Source organism: Bipolaris sorokiniana (assembly GCF_000338995.1).
Source record: "Bipolaris sorokiniana ND90Pr unplaced genomic scaffold COCSAscaffold_10, whole genome shotgun sequence".
Lineage (NCBI taxonomy): Eukaryota > Fungi > Ascomycota > Dothideomycetes > Pleosporales > Pleosporaceae > Bipolaris > Bipolaris sorokiniana.
In genome coordinates, this window is record NW_006911904.1 from 1,088,474 (window position 1) to 1,103,744 (window position 15,271).

The 15,271-nt window shown below is 49.9% G+C and overlaps 6 protein-coding genes across 6 annotated transcripts; 3 read left to right on the plus strand and 3 right to left on the minus strand.

The window, feature by feature from the left end:
* Window positions 1–1,053: 1,053 nt before the first annotated feature.
* On the minus strand, window positions 1,054–1,449 carry COCSADRAFT_28098 (uncharacterized protein; the record flags this gene model as incomplete). Its single annotated transcript, XM_007703367.1, has 1 exon — window positions 1,054–1,449. One exon carries the CDS (start codon window positions 1,447–1,449, stop codon window positions 1,054–1,056), a length of 396 nt encoding a protein of 131 aa, XP_007701557.1.
* A 933-nt stretch (window positions 1,450–2,382) lies between these two features.
* On the plus strand, window positions 2,383–4,361 carry COCSADRAFT_191809 (uncharacterized protein). Its single transcript, XM_007703759.1, has 4 exons — window positions 2,383–2,908; window positions 2,963–3,178; window positions 3,228–3,414; window positions 3,463–4,361. Exons 1-4 carry the CDS (start codon window positions 2,427–2,429, stop codon window positions 4,222–4,224), a joined length of 1,647 nt encoding a protein of 548 aa, XP_007701949.1. The 5' UTR covers window positions 2,383–2,426; the 3' UTR covers window positions 4,225–4,361.
* Window positions 4,362–4,830: 469 nt separating this feature from the next.
* On the plus strand, window positions 4,831–5,574 carry COCSADRAFT_191810 (uncharacterized protein; the record flags this gene model as incomplete). Its single annotated transcript, XM_007703760.1, has 2 exons — window positions 4,831–5,414; window positions 5,463–5,574. Exons 1-2 carry the CDS (start codon window positions 5,056–5,058, stop codon window positions 5,572–5,574), a joined length of 471 nt encoding a protein of 156 aa, XP_007701950.1. The 5' UTR covers window positions 4,831–5,055.
* A 261-nt stretch (window positions 5,575–5,835) lies between these two features.
* On the minus strand, window positions 5,836–8,467 carry COCSADRAFT_38500 (uncharacterized protein). The gene has a single exon (XM_007703443.1). The coding sequence runs from the start codon at window positions 8,333–8,335 to the stop codon at window positions 6,251–6,253; it is 2,085 nt and encodes a 694-aa protein (XP_007701633.1). The 5' UTR covers window positions 8,336–8,467; the 3' UTR covers window positions 5,836–6,250.
* Window positions 8,468–10,151: 1,684 nt separating this feature from the next.
* Window positions 10,152–12,718, minus strand: COCSADRAFT_146568 (uncharacterized protein). The gene is made up of 2 exons (XM_007703761.1): window positions 12,266–12,718; window positions 10,152–12,137 (listed from the first exon to the last, which is right to left on the minus strand). The coding sequence occupies exons 1-2, from the start codon at window positions 12,639–12,641 to the stop codon at window positions 10,528–10,530; spliced, it is 1,986 nt and encodes a 661-aa protein (XP_007701951.1). The 5' UTR covers window positions 12,642–12,718; the 3' UTR covers window positions 10,152–10,527.
* A 1,216-nt stretch (window positions 12,719–13,934) lies between these two features.
* On the plus strand, window positions 13,935–14,696 carry COCSADRAFT_173064 (uncharacterized protein; the record flags this gene model as incomplete). The annotated part of the gene is made up of 2 exons (XM_007703762.1): window positions 13,935–14,124; window positions 14,233–14,696. 2 exons carry the CDS (start codon window positions 13,935–13,937, stop codon window positions 14,694–14,696), a joined length of 654 nt encoding a protein of 217 aa, XP_007701952.1.
* Window positions 14,697–15,271: the final 575 nt, after the last annotated feature.

Sequence of the window (15,271 nt, forward strand, 5' to 3'; positions counted from 1 at the left end):
CCCTTTCCTGCATAGAGTGGCTGTTGGGGGTTTTGCGACTTCGCATATGTTCGTGTAGGCTTAGGCCCAGCGTCGCTCACAGGCTGGGGGGTGGTCGTGGATGGGTGGTGGATAGAGTTGGTTAGGGCATACACCACACGTTGCTGTAGTTCTTGTGCGACCAGGCGCTCCGCTATGCTAGTGAAGTTCTCTAGGCAATGATCAATCGCGTTCGCGATAGCTGTGATGATGCTGTGTCTAGTTTTGGCGGCCTCTTGGGCTGCCGTGATCTTCTCCGTAACCGCGCCCGTCACCAGTTGTCTCTTGTTAGCACTACCACCGAACGATATAGGTATAGGCGCTGCTTCGGCTTGCCTGTGTCTTTTTGTAGTGCGTAGGTTAGCTAGGCTAGGGGTATTTGGGTCCTCAGGGCGCGTGTGTGTCACTTCTGGAGGTCGAAGTGTCTGCCCTGGGGTACCTGGCACCGCCATCTCTCTGTCAGAGGGAGGGCTGGGCCCGATATGAGTTGTGAGTTGCCTTATTAGGCGCTTTAGGAGTGATTTCTAACAAAAATTTAATTGTTTTGAAGGGTACCATAAAATCACAAAGTTGGTGTTCGGTGCTGTCCGCGCGGAGAAACTGCCGGGATTCACACTCCTCACGTTAGGTCGACTCTTTGAGTGTGCAGTCTTGATCTTTGCCATCTTAGCTTTGCTTCTAGCCCACTGAGCTGTATAGAAGTTTATACTACCGCGAATAAACAAGGGGGTATTAGAGGAGAGTCGATAGACGGCACTAATAGAACGGGCGACAGCGTGGTCAACAACACGCCTCTCAGTGTCAGAGGCTGATGCACTAGAAGAGCAAGAGCTGAAAAATAGATGCACGCTAGACCTGTCCATTTATAGGCATGGTTGGTACAATCCGGGCACCCGAAAGAAAAAGTGACCCGTTACACCGTGCGTCCCGGCACGTAGGCACAGACATTACATGAGCTTTCCTCGTCTTACAGTGTACTTCCTACTACATGTTGATGACATTAAATCCCATGACTGTCGGAATCAGAATGGGCATCTAAGCAGCGTGACGACGTCCTGGGCGTGCCTCATCCATCAGCTGCTCGTCAGTCCACTCACGGTCTTCTGTAAGATCCTCCATCTCATCCCAGTGCTCATCTACTTCTTCCGGGTCAGGCTTGATCATATTCATCACGTCTTCTTCCTCTGAGTCTGGCTCTGACGTTTCAGGCTTCTTAGGTATGGAAGTGGGTGTATAGATAGATGGATGGATTGCTGGGATGGGAGCATGCTTTACCTGAGTGGGAGAATGCTTGTCCTGGGCAGGAGGGTGCCTAATCTGGGTGAGAGCATTCTTAACCTGGGTATCTGGACGACTAGTAGGGGTGGGGTTGGGGGCAGTTTTGTGAGTTTTGGGCTGTTTGAAGAGCTTGAGTTTGGATAGGTAAGGCATCTTCTTTTGTACGCGGTTCAGAGTTGGGGTTAGGGTTAGTAATTTGGTTTTGGGGTCATGTTTTCAGATTGTGTAGGTAAAAATTGGGGGATATAAGAAGGTTGCTCTTGAGAGCATTGTGGAGCATCTGTGTGCGTTGTAAATGGTCATAATGCTGGCCAGCACTGTACGACAGGAGGTTCCAGTGCCACATTGAATTCTTACTCTTAGACTCGTGCGTTCTAGGAAACGAGAAACCTCTTGGTACACTGTGTGTTATGTTACGAGTGTTTCCTTTTCAGGTAAGTGATGGATATGAACAATAGGCCAGACTTACGCCTTTGACGAGTTTGATGACAGATAAACAGAGTGCTAAGTGGCAAATATCTATTCATTTAATAGTATCAAGTTTTTACACGTTCCTTGAAAGACCCTCAAGTTCATTTTACTTATGTCCCCAAGATACGTCTCGGACGTTCCAAAGTGGGTGGTTTCTACTCGGAGCTTTGATGAAAGAGATGAGTGGAAATGATCTTTGTCGACTTCGACCCAAGATTCCCACAATATGAGATTTGAAGAGCTATGCACATGTCTCAGACACATGAAGTCTCCCATGTGGATCGCCTAAACTTCCCACTACAGGCAGAAATGCAACTTGGGCGACGCCATTCTCTCAACCACGATTAGGGGCTTGAATCTAAGTATCCTCGAACACGGAACAGACGACATCGAGTTAGAGTCTATTAGAGTAGAGGTCGCATAGCACATTAATTCGAGACTGGATGCCCACATTGATGCATGGGCTATCCTGTAACGGTTGTGGACGAAAGACCGATGCAGCTCGTCCAGGCGGATGTTCGGAGAAGGGATGCACCATTCCTAATCCAGACTAGCAAATTTACAGGGGTCTCGTGTTCTTGGGACCGATGTAATAACTCGGGGATGACGGTTCCACGCTGGCCAAAGGTACGAATCTCTCGAGTTTTGACAATGCCACGATGAGCGAAAGCCAAAAGCTCCTACATGAGCATCCTTCAGACAGCGACTCTGAATTAGAGCCCGAAATCAAACCAAGTCCGCGACATTTATCGCCATCGCCCTCGTCGTCGCGAGCTACATCCACCTCCCCAGCGCCCCCAGGGTCACGTCCAAATGGCGGCATCAAGCGGCAGTCGTCCTTTGCACAACATCGCCCAGATGGCGCTCCGAGAACCCCGAACCGAGTCCGTTTCGAAGAGCCGAGGAGGAGTATAAATGGATATGCAAACGGCAGCGCCGACTGGGTAGAACTGGACGGAGATGATTATATGAATGACGGAGAGGGGCAGGAGAGGACACAGCGGCTGCCTCTGCTCACTGGCATCGAGGCGCCGAGTGTCACAGTGGCTGAGCAAAACTTCAACCCAGAAGACCACCTGGAGAGCGCACGGCCACGCAGCGGAATGCGAAGCGCATTCATGAACATGGCCAATAGTATAATGTGAGGCCTACACTGAGAGCAATGGATGAAGGAACACTTGCTAATATGGAGTAGAGGGGCTGGTATCATTGGCCAACCGTACGCTATCCGCAATGCTGGCCTCTTGACAGGGACCGCTCTGCTCATCGGCCTCACCATCATCGTAGACTGGACGATTCGGCTCATTGTCATAAACTCGAAGCTCAGCGGGACAGATTCTTTCCAGGCGACGGTACAACACTGCTTTGGGAAATCCGGGCTCGTGGCTATATCCCTCGCGCAATGGCTCTTGTACGTCGGCTCTGTAACATCTAGAAACACATGTATTGACAGCATACAGCGCCTTTGGCGGCATGGTAGCCTTCTGTGTTATTATCGGTGACACAATACCGAAGGTTTTGGATTCACTGTTCCCTTCTTTAGAAGACATGTCCTTCCTATGGTTACTCACCAACAGAAGAGCTGTCATGATTATACTCATTCTCGGCATATCGTTTCCCCTGTCGCTTTACCGTGACATTTCAAAGGTAGCTTTATTCCCGAGCGAGAGAATATACAAACTAATTCGTTTACAGCTTGCCAAAGCCAGTGGCTTCGCCTTGATCAGCATGACCGTGATCATCGTGACTGTTGTTACACAATCCTTCCGCGTTCCCACCGAGGCTAGAGGCCAACTACGCGGCTCCCTCATTATCCGTTCGGGCATATTTGAATCTATAGGCGTCATAGCTTTTGCTTTTGTCTGCCACCACAACAGCCTCCTCATATACGGCTCCCTGCGCAAGCCCACCATCGATCGTTTCTCCCGCGTCACACACTATAGCACCAGCATATCCCTTGTCGCATGTCTCGTCATGGCACTGTCGGGTTACCTGACCTTTGGCGACAAGACGCTTGGCAATGTGCTCAACAATTTCCCAAACGATAATCTCATGGTCAACATTGCACGTCTATTCTTCGGCCTCAACATGCTTACCACACTTCCGTTGGAAGCCTTTGTTTGCCGAGAAGTCATGAACAATTACTGGTTCCCCGATGAACACTACAACCCCAACCGCCACATAATCTTTACGAGTGCGCTTGTCGTTTCTGCTCTCACGTTTTCCCTTCTCACCTGCGACATTGGCGTTGTTTTTGAGTTGTTTGGCGCAACATCTGCTTGCGCACTCGCATTCATTCTCCCACCTCTCTGCTACATCAAACTATCGCAAAAAAGCACAATGACATACGTAGCCGGTGCTGTAGTGGCATTCGGATGCACCGTAATGGTCATTAGCATCCTCAAGACTACGAGCAAACTCGTGGTCGGTCAAAGTGACCATGCTCAATGTGGGTAATCTGGTCTTCTGTCGTAACATGGAGCGGTTGCATTGGGCGGCGTCTTGAGTACAAAAATGGTATACATGGGCGCGCGAGCGCATGAATCTGGCAGTTTTCCACTGTTCATTATAGAAGAATAACAACATTATCAAAGTATCATGTTTCCATCTCGCATTGCCAGTCTTGCGCTGTGCCTGTCTGACCCACAGGATTTCCATCGGGCCGTTTTCATAGCCCTCGCCTGTGTAACAAACAAGCTTGCCTTTTCAATAACGGCTATATCGGCACCAACATGCCTCCAAAACCTTGTTCGTGAAGTTCAATCAAGCTCTTTAGCCCACTCTCAAGCCTGGGGTATCAAGGGTTTTTCGCCGTCGTATCCGGCACTTGTCCCTGTTTCTGACCCACCTTTGCACTCAACACCAACGCTAGCAAACTGCTCAACTACCATTTTCATATTGCATCAAACCATCTTGCCCCTTTTCTGTTGTTTTGCAATGAGCGCGGCACACAGCGCGATGACGATAGTGGCGGTCGCTGCATGTGTGCTGATCACAACTTCTTTGGGGCGGGCTGTGACGTCGATGTCACCAGTCTGAACCCTGCTTTTCTGCACAACGGGATGACAGATTGGTGTCATACATGGGAAGCAACGACGACATGACGGGATGGAAAGCGCGAATTGTATATAACAAGTCAATTCCAGATATCCAAACTCGGTTTCTCCCACCTCTCTTATCTCGTACCTCACAACCTCAAACAACAAAGGCATCTATCCTTATCCAGCCTACTTCAAGTCACTGTACAAGAAGTCTAGTGATAACTCCAAGGAAATAACATTACCAAATATGCCACTCTTCGGATCCCGCCGCGAGCCTTCGCCTCCTCCCGCCCCAGTTCCAACCCAAAAATCAGGGCTCTTCTCTCGTCGTCGCTCCTCCTCTCCCCACGCAGCTACTACAACCACGCACCACCACCGCCACAGCAGCTCAGCCTCGCGCTCCGGCACATCAACAAACAACACCATTTCCTCTGGCTTCTTCAGTCGGTCATCTAACGGGGACCCCAGCATCGTCAATGCAAAGCAGAGTCTAGCGAATGCCGAGGCGGCAGAGCGAGAGGCGGATAGGGCGTTGGCGGTTGCGAGGAGTGCGGTTAGGGAGGCGCGCGAGCATGTTACTAGGTTGGAAAGGGAGGCTACTGAGGAGTAAGTCTTTTTTTATTCTTTTCTTTTGTATTACTTGATATCTTTGAGAGAGTGGAGGACTGACGAGTTATACAGGGCGCGACTAGCTAAGATCAAAAAGGCTGAGGCGAAGACGCTCGGTAAGATGGGCAAGAAGTTGGGCAGGCACGATCATGTTTGAATGCGTGCAACCTGAGGTTGGGAAGTTTGGTACTGGCTGGATGTCGGATTGGCAGTGTTTATCCGTCATTATATGTGAGAAAGCGAGGAGTTTGGTTTGATTTTGTTGGCATTCATTTCGCTAGCGCTTGTGTAATACCCCTTGTGTTATTCCTAGCTACTATTGATGGTATACGTTTCACAGTATTGATTATCCTGTTCACTATGATTGCTTTCAGTAAGCTAGTGAAGACTACGAGGAGCATAGCCTCGAATAACAGTTGTCACGGATACCTTGATTTACTGTCTTAAATGGACATGGAGACTTGACCTACTCAATCGCTTAGATACAATTTTCAAGCAAAAGAAAGCACAAACATATCATTGCACATATCCCATAGAAACACAAAATCGTTAAAAGTCTTTCATCGCGTTTCAAATTATCTTTAGCATATCAAAAAAACCAGCGTCCCCACTCAACGGGTATTCAACTAAAGCGCATCTCCCATTCCAAAAAAAGAAAAGAAAAAGTGTTAGAAAAGGAAAGAGAGAAAGGAAAAAACATCGTGTATAAAAGACCCATACAAAACAGAAAGAGAAAGAGAGTGTCCAAAGAAGCCCCCCTGATTACGATTAAACACCTAAACAAAAAGGTTCCTGGCATACTACTCAATTTCCAGGCCCTGTTTATTTTGTTTTTAATACGAGGCCGCACTGCTAGCAGAAGGCCTAACAACCGTCCGCAACGTACACGGCGAATCGGCGCCCGCATCGCCATATGAACCTCCTTTAACTCCATACACACCTGCACGACCATATGATCTACCGTACGAATCCCCATACGACCCGCCAGCACCAGGAATAGAACATGGCACTGGGGATCCCGTAGGCGCAGCAGGCGTCTTGGTAGTTGAGTACACAGGCCCATTTGTGAATTCGCCGGGTAGACCCGGGAGGACATGAGTGAAGGCCGGGGCCATGATGGGGTCAAAGGAGAGGGAGCCGGGGACGTAGACGGATTCGTAGGGGCGGGGTTTGTTGTCGTTGAATGGGGTTGGGGATGGAGTTGGTTTGGGGGTTGGGGATGGGGTGGAGTCCGGGTTGAAGAGGGAGAAGGAGAGCGTGGGGACTGGTGGGGCGTTGTGCCGAGGTTGTGTTGAGGACGCGGGGGGCGCGGCTGAGGGAGCGTTGGACACGGGCGGTGAGGAAGGTGAAGATGGCTTAGATGGCTCAGCAGGCTGGTATGGCTCAGTAGGCTTGTATGGCTCAGCAGGCTCAGGCGACGAGACAGGCTTCGATGGCGAAGAGGGCTTGAGTGGTGCATCTGAATCGGATGGTGCAGAAGCTTTGCTTTGGCAAGATGACATGCATGCGAAGCTGATAGCATTGGTCGTCTTTCGGTCGGCAACAGGACCATTGAGCGACCAGCTCATATCAACATAAGGCCAGCAAATACGGCCATCACCCATGGTGACCATGTCTCCAGCAACATACACATCCATAGACTTGACCGGCTCGCCAACCTTCTTACCATCCTTGACGAGCTGGAAGTAAGTGCCCGAGAATTCACCCTCGCAGCCCATAGCTGGGAAGTTGCAAGTTGGCTCAGCAATCTCCTCCCATGTGACGAGCGCGTTGGAACCATCAAAAGCGGCTACGCGGGCATTCTGGCAATCAGAAGAACCAGTTGTGATCCAGTTGACATGCGAGTCGCCATCAGGTCCGGGCTGGTTAGTGGCTTGCTTGCCGACCATGGTCTTCTTGTCGGAAAAGGTAGCGATGGCGACGTTACGGTTCTTGGTTCGGTACGAGGAGGTCGTGTATCCTTCACCCAGTTGCTTGTTCTCGGTCAAATCCTTGGAGCCACGCGATACCCAGGTGAAGATGTAAGAGTCCTTGTTAATGAATCGTGTAAGACTGCTGTAGGAACCAGAGATGCCTCCCATGGGCTCGTTTGCGGCACCGTTCCTAGCGTACTCGTTCGAGACCTTCACACCAGTCTTTTCCATGCCAGTACCACCTGTGTTAAGCCAGATTCCACCCTGGTCGTCAGCGCAAACACTAGCAAAAGGTGCGGAGGCAGAAGCCTCGAGTGCAATGCCAGTGTTGAAGGAACATCCCCAGTTTTTAGTGGCGCCCTCGATTTTCTGAATGGTGCCGTTATCGCTGATGTATTGCATCGAATCGCCAAAGTGACCCTGTGCAGGACCATCGTAACTGGCAACAACAAAATAGGCTCCATATATGCCAGTGTCCTCGGAATAAGCAAGATCACCATTCAGATATGGTGAACACGTTGCGCCTGCCTCACCGACATTGTCTGGGCCACCAAGGAATGTCTTAAAAGCCCGCTTGCCACGGGTCCAGCGGTATAGTACGGCTACAGAATCTCTTTTTGGGGGAGCTTTTTGTGTTCCGGCATCCATGGGTTCGTTGGTAAGAAGGGCGAATCCGTCATTATGAGCAATGAGACCGCCAGCTTCCTTTGCGCAACTCACCGTCACAGCATCTCCGACAGCCTTGAAGGTAACAGGGTCGACCTTCTGTACGTGAACTCCCTTTCCTGACGCCCCAAGGTATGCGAGATATGCTGACTTTCCATCCGGTGAGACCGCAAAAGGTGTGCGGTGGTGGTGTGGTAGTCCAGTGCGGTAGTCGTCCTTGATTGGCGAGAAAGGAGTCGAAAGCTCTAGGCTTCCAACATAAGTCTTTAAGTTGCTTTTCGAAAGCTCGGCAAAGGCCGTGCTCGAAAGCAGAGAAAGAAGGAAAAGCGAGTGTAGCATTGTGCTAGAATAGATTGTATTTTCAAACGAGTGACGAAACGAACGAACGACCAGCGAACACAGGTCAAAAAAAGACAAAAAAACTGAACGATGTTAGAAACCGAACAAACCTGCCAGAATTCTTTTGTGCGGGCGGTAAAGCACCATCGCTCGTTGAAGGCTATTCTTCTATATAAACACTCGGCCTGTGAAACGAGGCGTCTACACTGGGTCTCAGGCCAACCGCCCAGCAAAACAGCGCCAAAAGTAAATCATCTTGGGTACTAGCATGATGCAATGAGCTGTGGGGCAGATGGGCCCGTTTTTCGTCCTATTTGCGTGAATGGAGTGTCTAAGGCGCGGACCGTGGCACAACAAGCGTAGATGCGGGCGTTTCGAAGTGTTTCGCCCAAAGGCACGCTAGTCGAGGATCGGCGCACTTGTACCTGAATAGGAGGATAGCACGTGCAACATCATCTAGAACAACGACGACAACACACCAAGGAGAACTTACTGTTTGCTCGTCTTTTGAGATAATCGATAATATCGTGCAGTACTGAAACATCGCCTACAGGCTTCCTAACATTTCCTCAATTTCTATTTGCTCATCGCAGAACCTGACGACTCCTGTGGTTGTGAATTCACCTCTTCGACGCGCATTTTGCCTCCACCCTGCATATGTCAGATGAAAGCATCATTACTTCATAGAACTCTATACAGACAAAAAGTATTTGCATAGTTAAGGTCTAACTCTATTGAAAAATGGCATCATCCAACTAATCGTTGTCGTTGAGCTTGTTATTCGTCTGCGAGTCAGCCCAAAGACGGGAGAGTGCCAGGACCTAGGCCCGTAATTACTATTGCTCTTGGCACACGATTCAATAATTCGCAGATGAACCAAGTATCAAGGGGATCGAAAGATTTACAAATGGTACATTCTAGATGGACTCATGGGGTCGAGAACAATAATTGGGAGAAAGGGGGGTGGGGGACACAGCCTGCAGATGCGAGCTAACGTATGAAATGCCGATTGCAAGAGGGTTCGCTTACTTACTACGTACTAGAGACGACAAGTTTCTTTGAGCGACAAGAAAGCCATTATAGTTAGTACAATCAGCCACGACCCCATCATGCTAAGACGTTGGACCCAACCTTGCTTGACGGGCTGCGCGACCAGGCATCAGCCTTGTTTTGGCGTGCGCATCGTCGTTCGAGGCAACGTATCTCGGCTTAGTCTTGCGAGGCAGTGCTCACATTGCGGACACTTGCAAGGCGAGGTTGACGTTGACATTGGTGACTGCCAGGGCAAAAGAGGAAAGGCTGCCTGCCTGAACAAAGACTAACCAGACCAAAAATCAATATGCTTAGGGCTTCCAGTCTCAGTGTATGCAGACATCCCACGGAGTTTGCTGTTGAGCCGCGTCAGCGTGCAAAATTCAGCGTCATGTTCAGGAATATCAAGGACGGAGGGGCTTAGGTGGACCACGAGGCTGGATGGTAAGCAGCCACTACTAAGGTATTGAATCTTAGTACTCATACCGTATTCGCTTCATGCAAACGTGGAGGGGATTCCATAGCGGGCACTTCAAACGATATATCCTCTCACTAAACTTACGCACACGTTTGAACGATTAGCGAACAACCTCATTGACGTGCGGTTAAATCCGACGCATCCAAGAACTGGCTTGATCTGCTTAATCAATGGCTGTTAATGTTTAGTACCCCGGGTGTGTCTCGAATTGACGAATACGATGGTAATGACGTGTTGAATTGGATCATGTCACCGACTCAGGGTAGGCAATTTCAAGTTCACTCTCATCTGTTTCAACGTCACGATGCGCAATTCCGATATACGTATTTCGCTTGTCCTACTTCGATATTTGGTCGAAGCTTGTATGTAGGGTTTACTAGACAGCAATATAGCAACCATGCTTCTAACATATGCGCGTCATACGATATAAAGGAGGGCGCGCCTCCCATCTCCGACATCGAGATTTGTAGATCCATCAACACTGTGCACACCCCACGATTTCCTCGATCCCGCCAAATTCTACCTGCCAGCAAATACACTTGAAGCCAAATCTTCATTGATATGCTGATCATTCTGCTGTAGTCGAATCCTCAAGTCCGGAACGCTAAAACACATGATGTCAGAGAGAGCTGTTGATCAAAACACCGGAAATAGAAATTCGACCCCCTAGCATTGATCGACCTTACACAAGCACCAACTCCATCTCTTCGCACCGCTCAATCGCTTCCGTGCCTGCTGCAAAAGTGCCGAGTCGCTCCCACGCTGGAGAATGCTGAGCCGACATCCCGAGCACAAGACCCGCAACAACGTTGTCGTACCGAGCAACACCCAAGCACATGACTGTCGCCTCAAACCGACACACGGCATCAATAGCCAGCGCTCGACGAACCGTCCGTTGCTTTTCTCCATTGCTATCCTCAAACTTGGCTCCAGAGAGTAAGCAGTCATGTGTCATGCGAATGGTACTCGTTCCCTTGATGACGAGAGTGTACTCCCACGCCCCATGATTATTTTCCGCAGACAACATGCAAGAGATGGTGGGGCCCCGCAGAGTAAGAGAGCCGCTAGAAATGGCACCCAGCGGGTTGAGCCCAGTAGGTGTAACCTTGCAATCGACAATAGTGACCATGGATTTGAATGTTTCGCGCTCCTCTTCATCTAGCAGCGTATAATTCACAGGTACATCCAAGCTCGCCCAGGAGAATGAGGGAGCGCGCCAATTCTCTGGCGCAAAGTTGTCTGGACAAGCAGTATTTGACCGATTGGCATGCCATAGCATGTCAGAAGCCAAGTTGTGTTTCCATAGTCCGGCGAGATATTCAGAATGTGTTGCTTTTCTGATTTTACTCGCGATACCAGAGATTGCTGGGAATTTGTCTGCCGCAACGGTGAGATGACGTGCAGTGTAGTGCTCGATGACGCGTTGCCATGCCTGCCACACGGCATCTACTTTCTTGCTGGCAACAGCTTTGGGGATCAGCGAGGGCGTGGTGGGATACGCCCTACGCTCCGGCATACACTCGCACCGATACGAAGTTTTGCATTCGAACAGCAGTTCTGTGGCGGTGTAGTGTAGTATCCTTGTACTGAGAACGTGCTCCTGGAGCGCCCAAGCACGCGATGTGAGTGGACCGACTGGCTTTGCAGGACCTCCACCAGGGGCATGGCTCGGGTGATGATCTAGTATTTTCCTTGCTCTGAGTGCAAATTGTTTCCCAGTGGTATTGTTATATGGTATTTTTACGGGCTTCCGCCTTTCGACCAAGCATCTTACACTGCTGTTGGCAGACTGTGTCGCAGCAATAGTGATGTAACTGTTTTGATAGATGCTCCCCATCTTCGCTGACTCGGTCTCCCAGTCTCTAATTGAATCCTGGATGATGCAAAGGCTGTCAATCCACAAGTAGCGCAAGCCAAGCTGACGGGTGATGATAATGGCGTCTTGGAATAGCGGCGGGAAGGTATCAAAGGAGATGTTGACCGCCATTTTAGGCCAGGTTTCTTTCGTTGAAACGAGCGGCTGGGAAGACCCCCAGCAATGCGACAGAGCAGCATACTGAAAGTTCTTGCATTGTGTGTCGATGAGTCTGATTGGCGAAGAACTCCTGCCGACGTCGAGGAGACGCTTAGGAGGCGAGAAGGCCGAAGGACAAGGGAATTTGCATACTGTGTGTTTTGGATTTCCGATGCAACCTGTTACACAACGTCGAATGAAGTTGAACGTGTCATCAGATCCTGAGTTGACCGGTATGTGATGGGCAAAGCCTAGAGTGGGCCATGGAGGACGTGTCGCTGCAAGTCGTTAGATAGTATCAAGTAGTGTAGTAGATAATCAAATACTTGCTAATGCAGAGTGCTCAAGAAGGAATCAAGCGTGCCATGCAAAAGCGCGATATCCGCCATGGAAAAGTGTAGCCTACCTGGTGCAGCGTAAATCTCCGCAATTTCATCCTTCCAGCGCTCCCCACCAAGCGTAATCTTAATCGTAGCCTTCTCTTTAATATCAACATGTACTTTAACCCTCGCACCTCTCCATCCACTGAAGAAAGCATCTAGTACAAGGACGACAACATAGCAATATCTACACCCACTTTCCCTGACCTTTGCAAGGCTCAACGCATCAAGCACAAGGCTTAAACTCGTGCGAGGCTCTTTCACAGCCTCAGTTTCGTAGACGGAGTTGGCGTGGCCTCTTGGGTCGAGATGGTTGCACATGCGACACTTTTTCCGTTGCGATTGGCTCGCGGACGCGGCTGGACGCACTACCGGGCGCCTGAGGCACTTTGGCAGAGGCATAACCGATTAGACGAGAAGCACAGTTTGGGACGTCTTGAATAATGTCGGACGCATTGTAGGCGACGAATCGTCAGGCAATAAGTGGAGGCGCAGGGGAAACGGCAGCCATGTGACGCTTTCAGCTTGACCGCTGGAGTCAAGCGCGCTAGTGTATATACAGGCTAGCGGAGATGGGATGGTGAAATGTGGCTGTGGGGGCCAAAACACCGCTAGTTATGGTCTCATTACTCGGGATCGACCATACTGTCGAAGAGATACGGATGTCAAAGCAATGTTACCACGGTAAAGAAAAAATAGAAATACGGCATGGCACTTTCTCTGCCCATAATCTTGAACGGTTAAAAACCATTACCTTCAATCATACCTTACAACTAACTATCACCAAACTACAAATCTCTACTTTAGATCTCTCTCGCAATTCACGCACCAATCAGCCTCACCCTACGACATCCCCTCAACCTCCAGCCGCACCTCAGCTCTAAAAAAAATAGCACCTCCCTCCTTCTCCACACATGCAGGAACAACAAGAAAAAAAACTCAAATCCACCCAACCTACCCAAACAAGGGCCCTATCGTCAATCGTTCAGCCACACTTTCCCCTAATTGGCCCATTGACTTCCAGCTCCCCGCAAAACAGGCCCAGAAAGCGATATACGCGAAGCGCACACCGCAGAAAGTCTGCCTTGTTTGTTTCCCCCTCCTCATTGCCTACCACATACTCGCATCAAGCAAAAAAGTACGATGGGCTTAGTTAAAAAACACTAGCGATATATGCATATCCGCAGCCCTCAGTGATGTAAACGTGACCAATCCCGCTCGTAGAGGGTGTGGAGAACAAAGGGAAAAAAAACCGGTCTAGATACCATGTTGGCAAAGCCAAGCCAAATCCGAGGATAGAAAGTAGGTGAAGAAGAGCGGCTGAGGGGGGGGACACTTGGGGCGGAGCCTAGAAGATGGAAGTTACCGTCTTAGCCCCAGGACCATTAGCCTACATAGCCTACTACTATACCATGGCTGAAAAAGGACCAAAAAAGCAGGCGCCCATAACAGACTGGGTGAATATATGGATATATAAAGCTAACCCTCAACTTCCCCATTTCCCTTATTCCTCCAAGTCAACACACACACACTTCTTCTTCGCTCAAATACCCCCCCCCCCCCCCCCCACCTATACACCATACATAATTCAAAATGCATATCCCACACGCACTCCTCACACTCACCCTCCTCACCTCCACTTCCCTCGCCCTCTCCCCGCGAGCACACGCACACCACCCGCCCTCCTTCGCCGCAATGCTGAAGCGCGGGTCGGCCATTGCAAAGCGCCAGGGCTACTATCCCACCAGCGGCGTGTGCGACAAGCCCGGCGATACATGCGCTGAAGCCTGCGGTGCCGAGTACGTCGAGTGTCCATCTAACGGGTCGGTTACAAGTTGTCACTCGACAACAGATGGGAGTCATTGTTGTACAGATGGGACTGGGAGTACGTTGCCCCCCCCTCCCCCTCCTTTTTTTTTTACCTATCTCTTTCGACTTTTTTGAAAAGTGTTTTGATAATGAGGGAGAGTGTGGCTAATGAAATAATGAATAGATGCATGCGGCGCAGGCGACTACTGCACCCACGATAACCGCGGCCAAACTTACTGCTGCCCGGAGAACCTTAATGCAGAGGAGTGTGCAAAGCAACTCGGGCTCGATGTCCCGCTGATCCCGGATTCCGCGGAGACGACGACGCCGGTTGCAGAGCCGACGGGGGTGCCTTCGCCTACGCCGACTGAGGTGTCGGAGAGTGCGGTGGAGACAGAGACAGAGGAAGAGACGTCGGCGGTCTTGGTATCGTCTTCGTCGCCATCACCGTCGCCGTCAACTGCGAGAGTAAGTTCGACGAGGATGACAGCCTCGCCGAGTGTGGAGCTTCCTACGGTTGCTTCGTCTAGACTACCGAATGCTACGAGCACTGGTCCGGTACTACCTCAGTTTACGGGTGGTGCTGCAAAGATTGCTGGAGCTGGAGCTGTGGTGTTTGCGGCTGTTGCTGGGCTGGTTATTTTGTAATCTTAATATCCTCATCGAGATGAAGCTGTAAGTGCTTCAAGCTCATGTGTCATGATTTATGAGAGGTTGGGGACGTATCCTACGTTGTTTTACGCGAAGGAAGGAATCTGTATGTAGTATGTCAATCTAATGCCAGTCATGTTTGAATGCTTTTTTCATATTTCTTCACCGTTCGGCTCCTATGCGTGTATTCCCTATTCCAGTCTTCACCCATTCGCATGTCGGTATACGCGATAACTACTACCGCACCATAGCATACAATATCAGTAACATGACCATTGCAACTCATCAATGTCTGATGCCGAGTTAAGAGAAGAAAAGAAAGAAGACATTCTCATCTCGCCTCTCTGTCTTTTGCAGAGAAAACAGCCAATGACAGCAAAACGCCTAGGCTATGCAAAACATAGGAAAAGAAACAAGGCTTGCAAGATGTCTATATCAATGCTTTGCCCAGCCGCCTGAAATCCAAATGACAATGCCGCCCCGCTTTGCAAGGAACTCCCATTTTGTTTGCCCGAGCCAGCGTCTGGATAACACCTAGCGCCAGTATGCATGTTAGAACAAAAGGAAAAAGA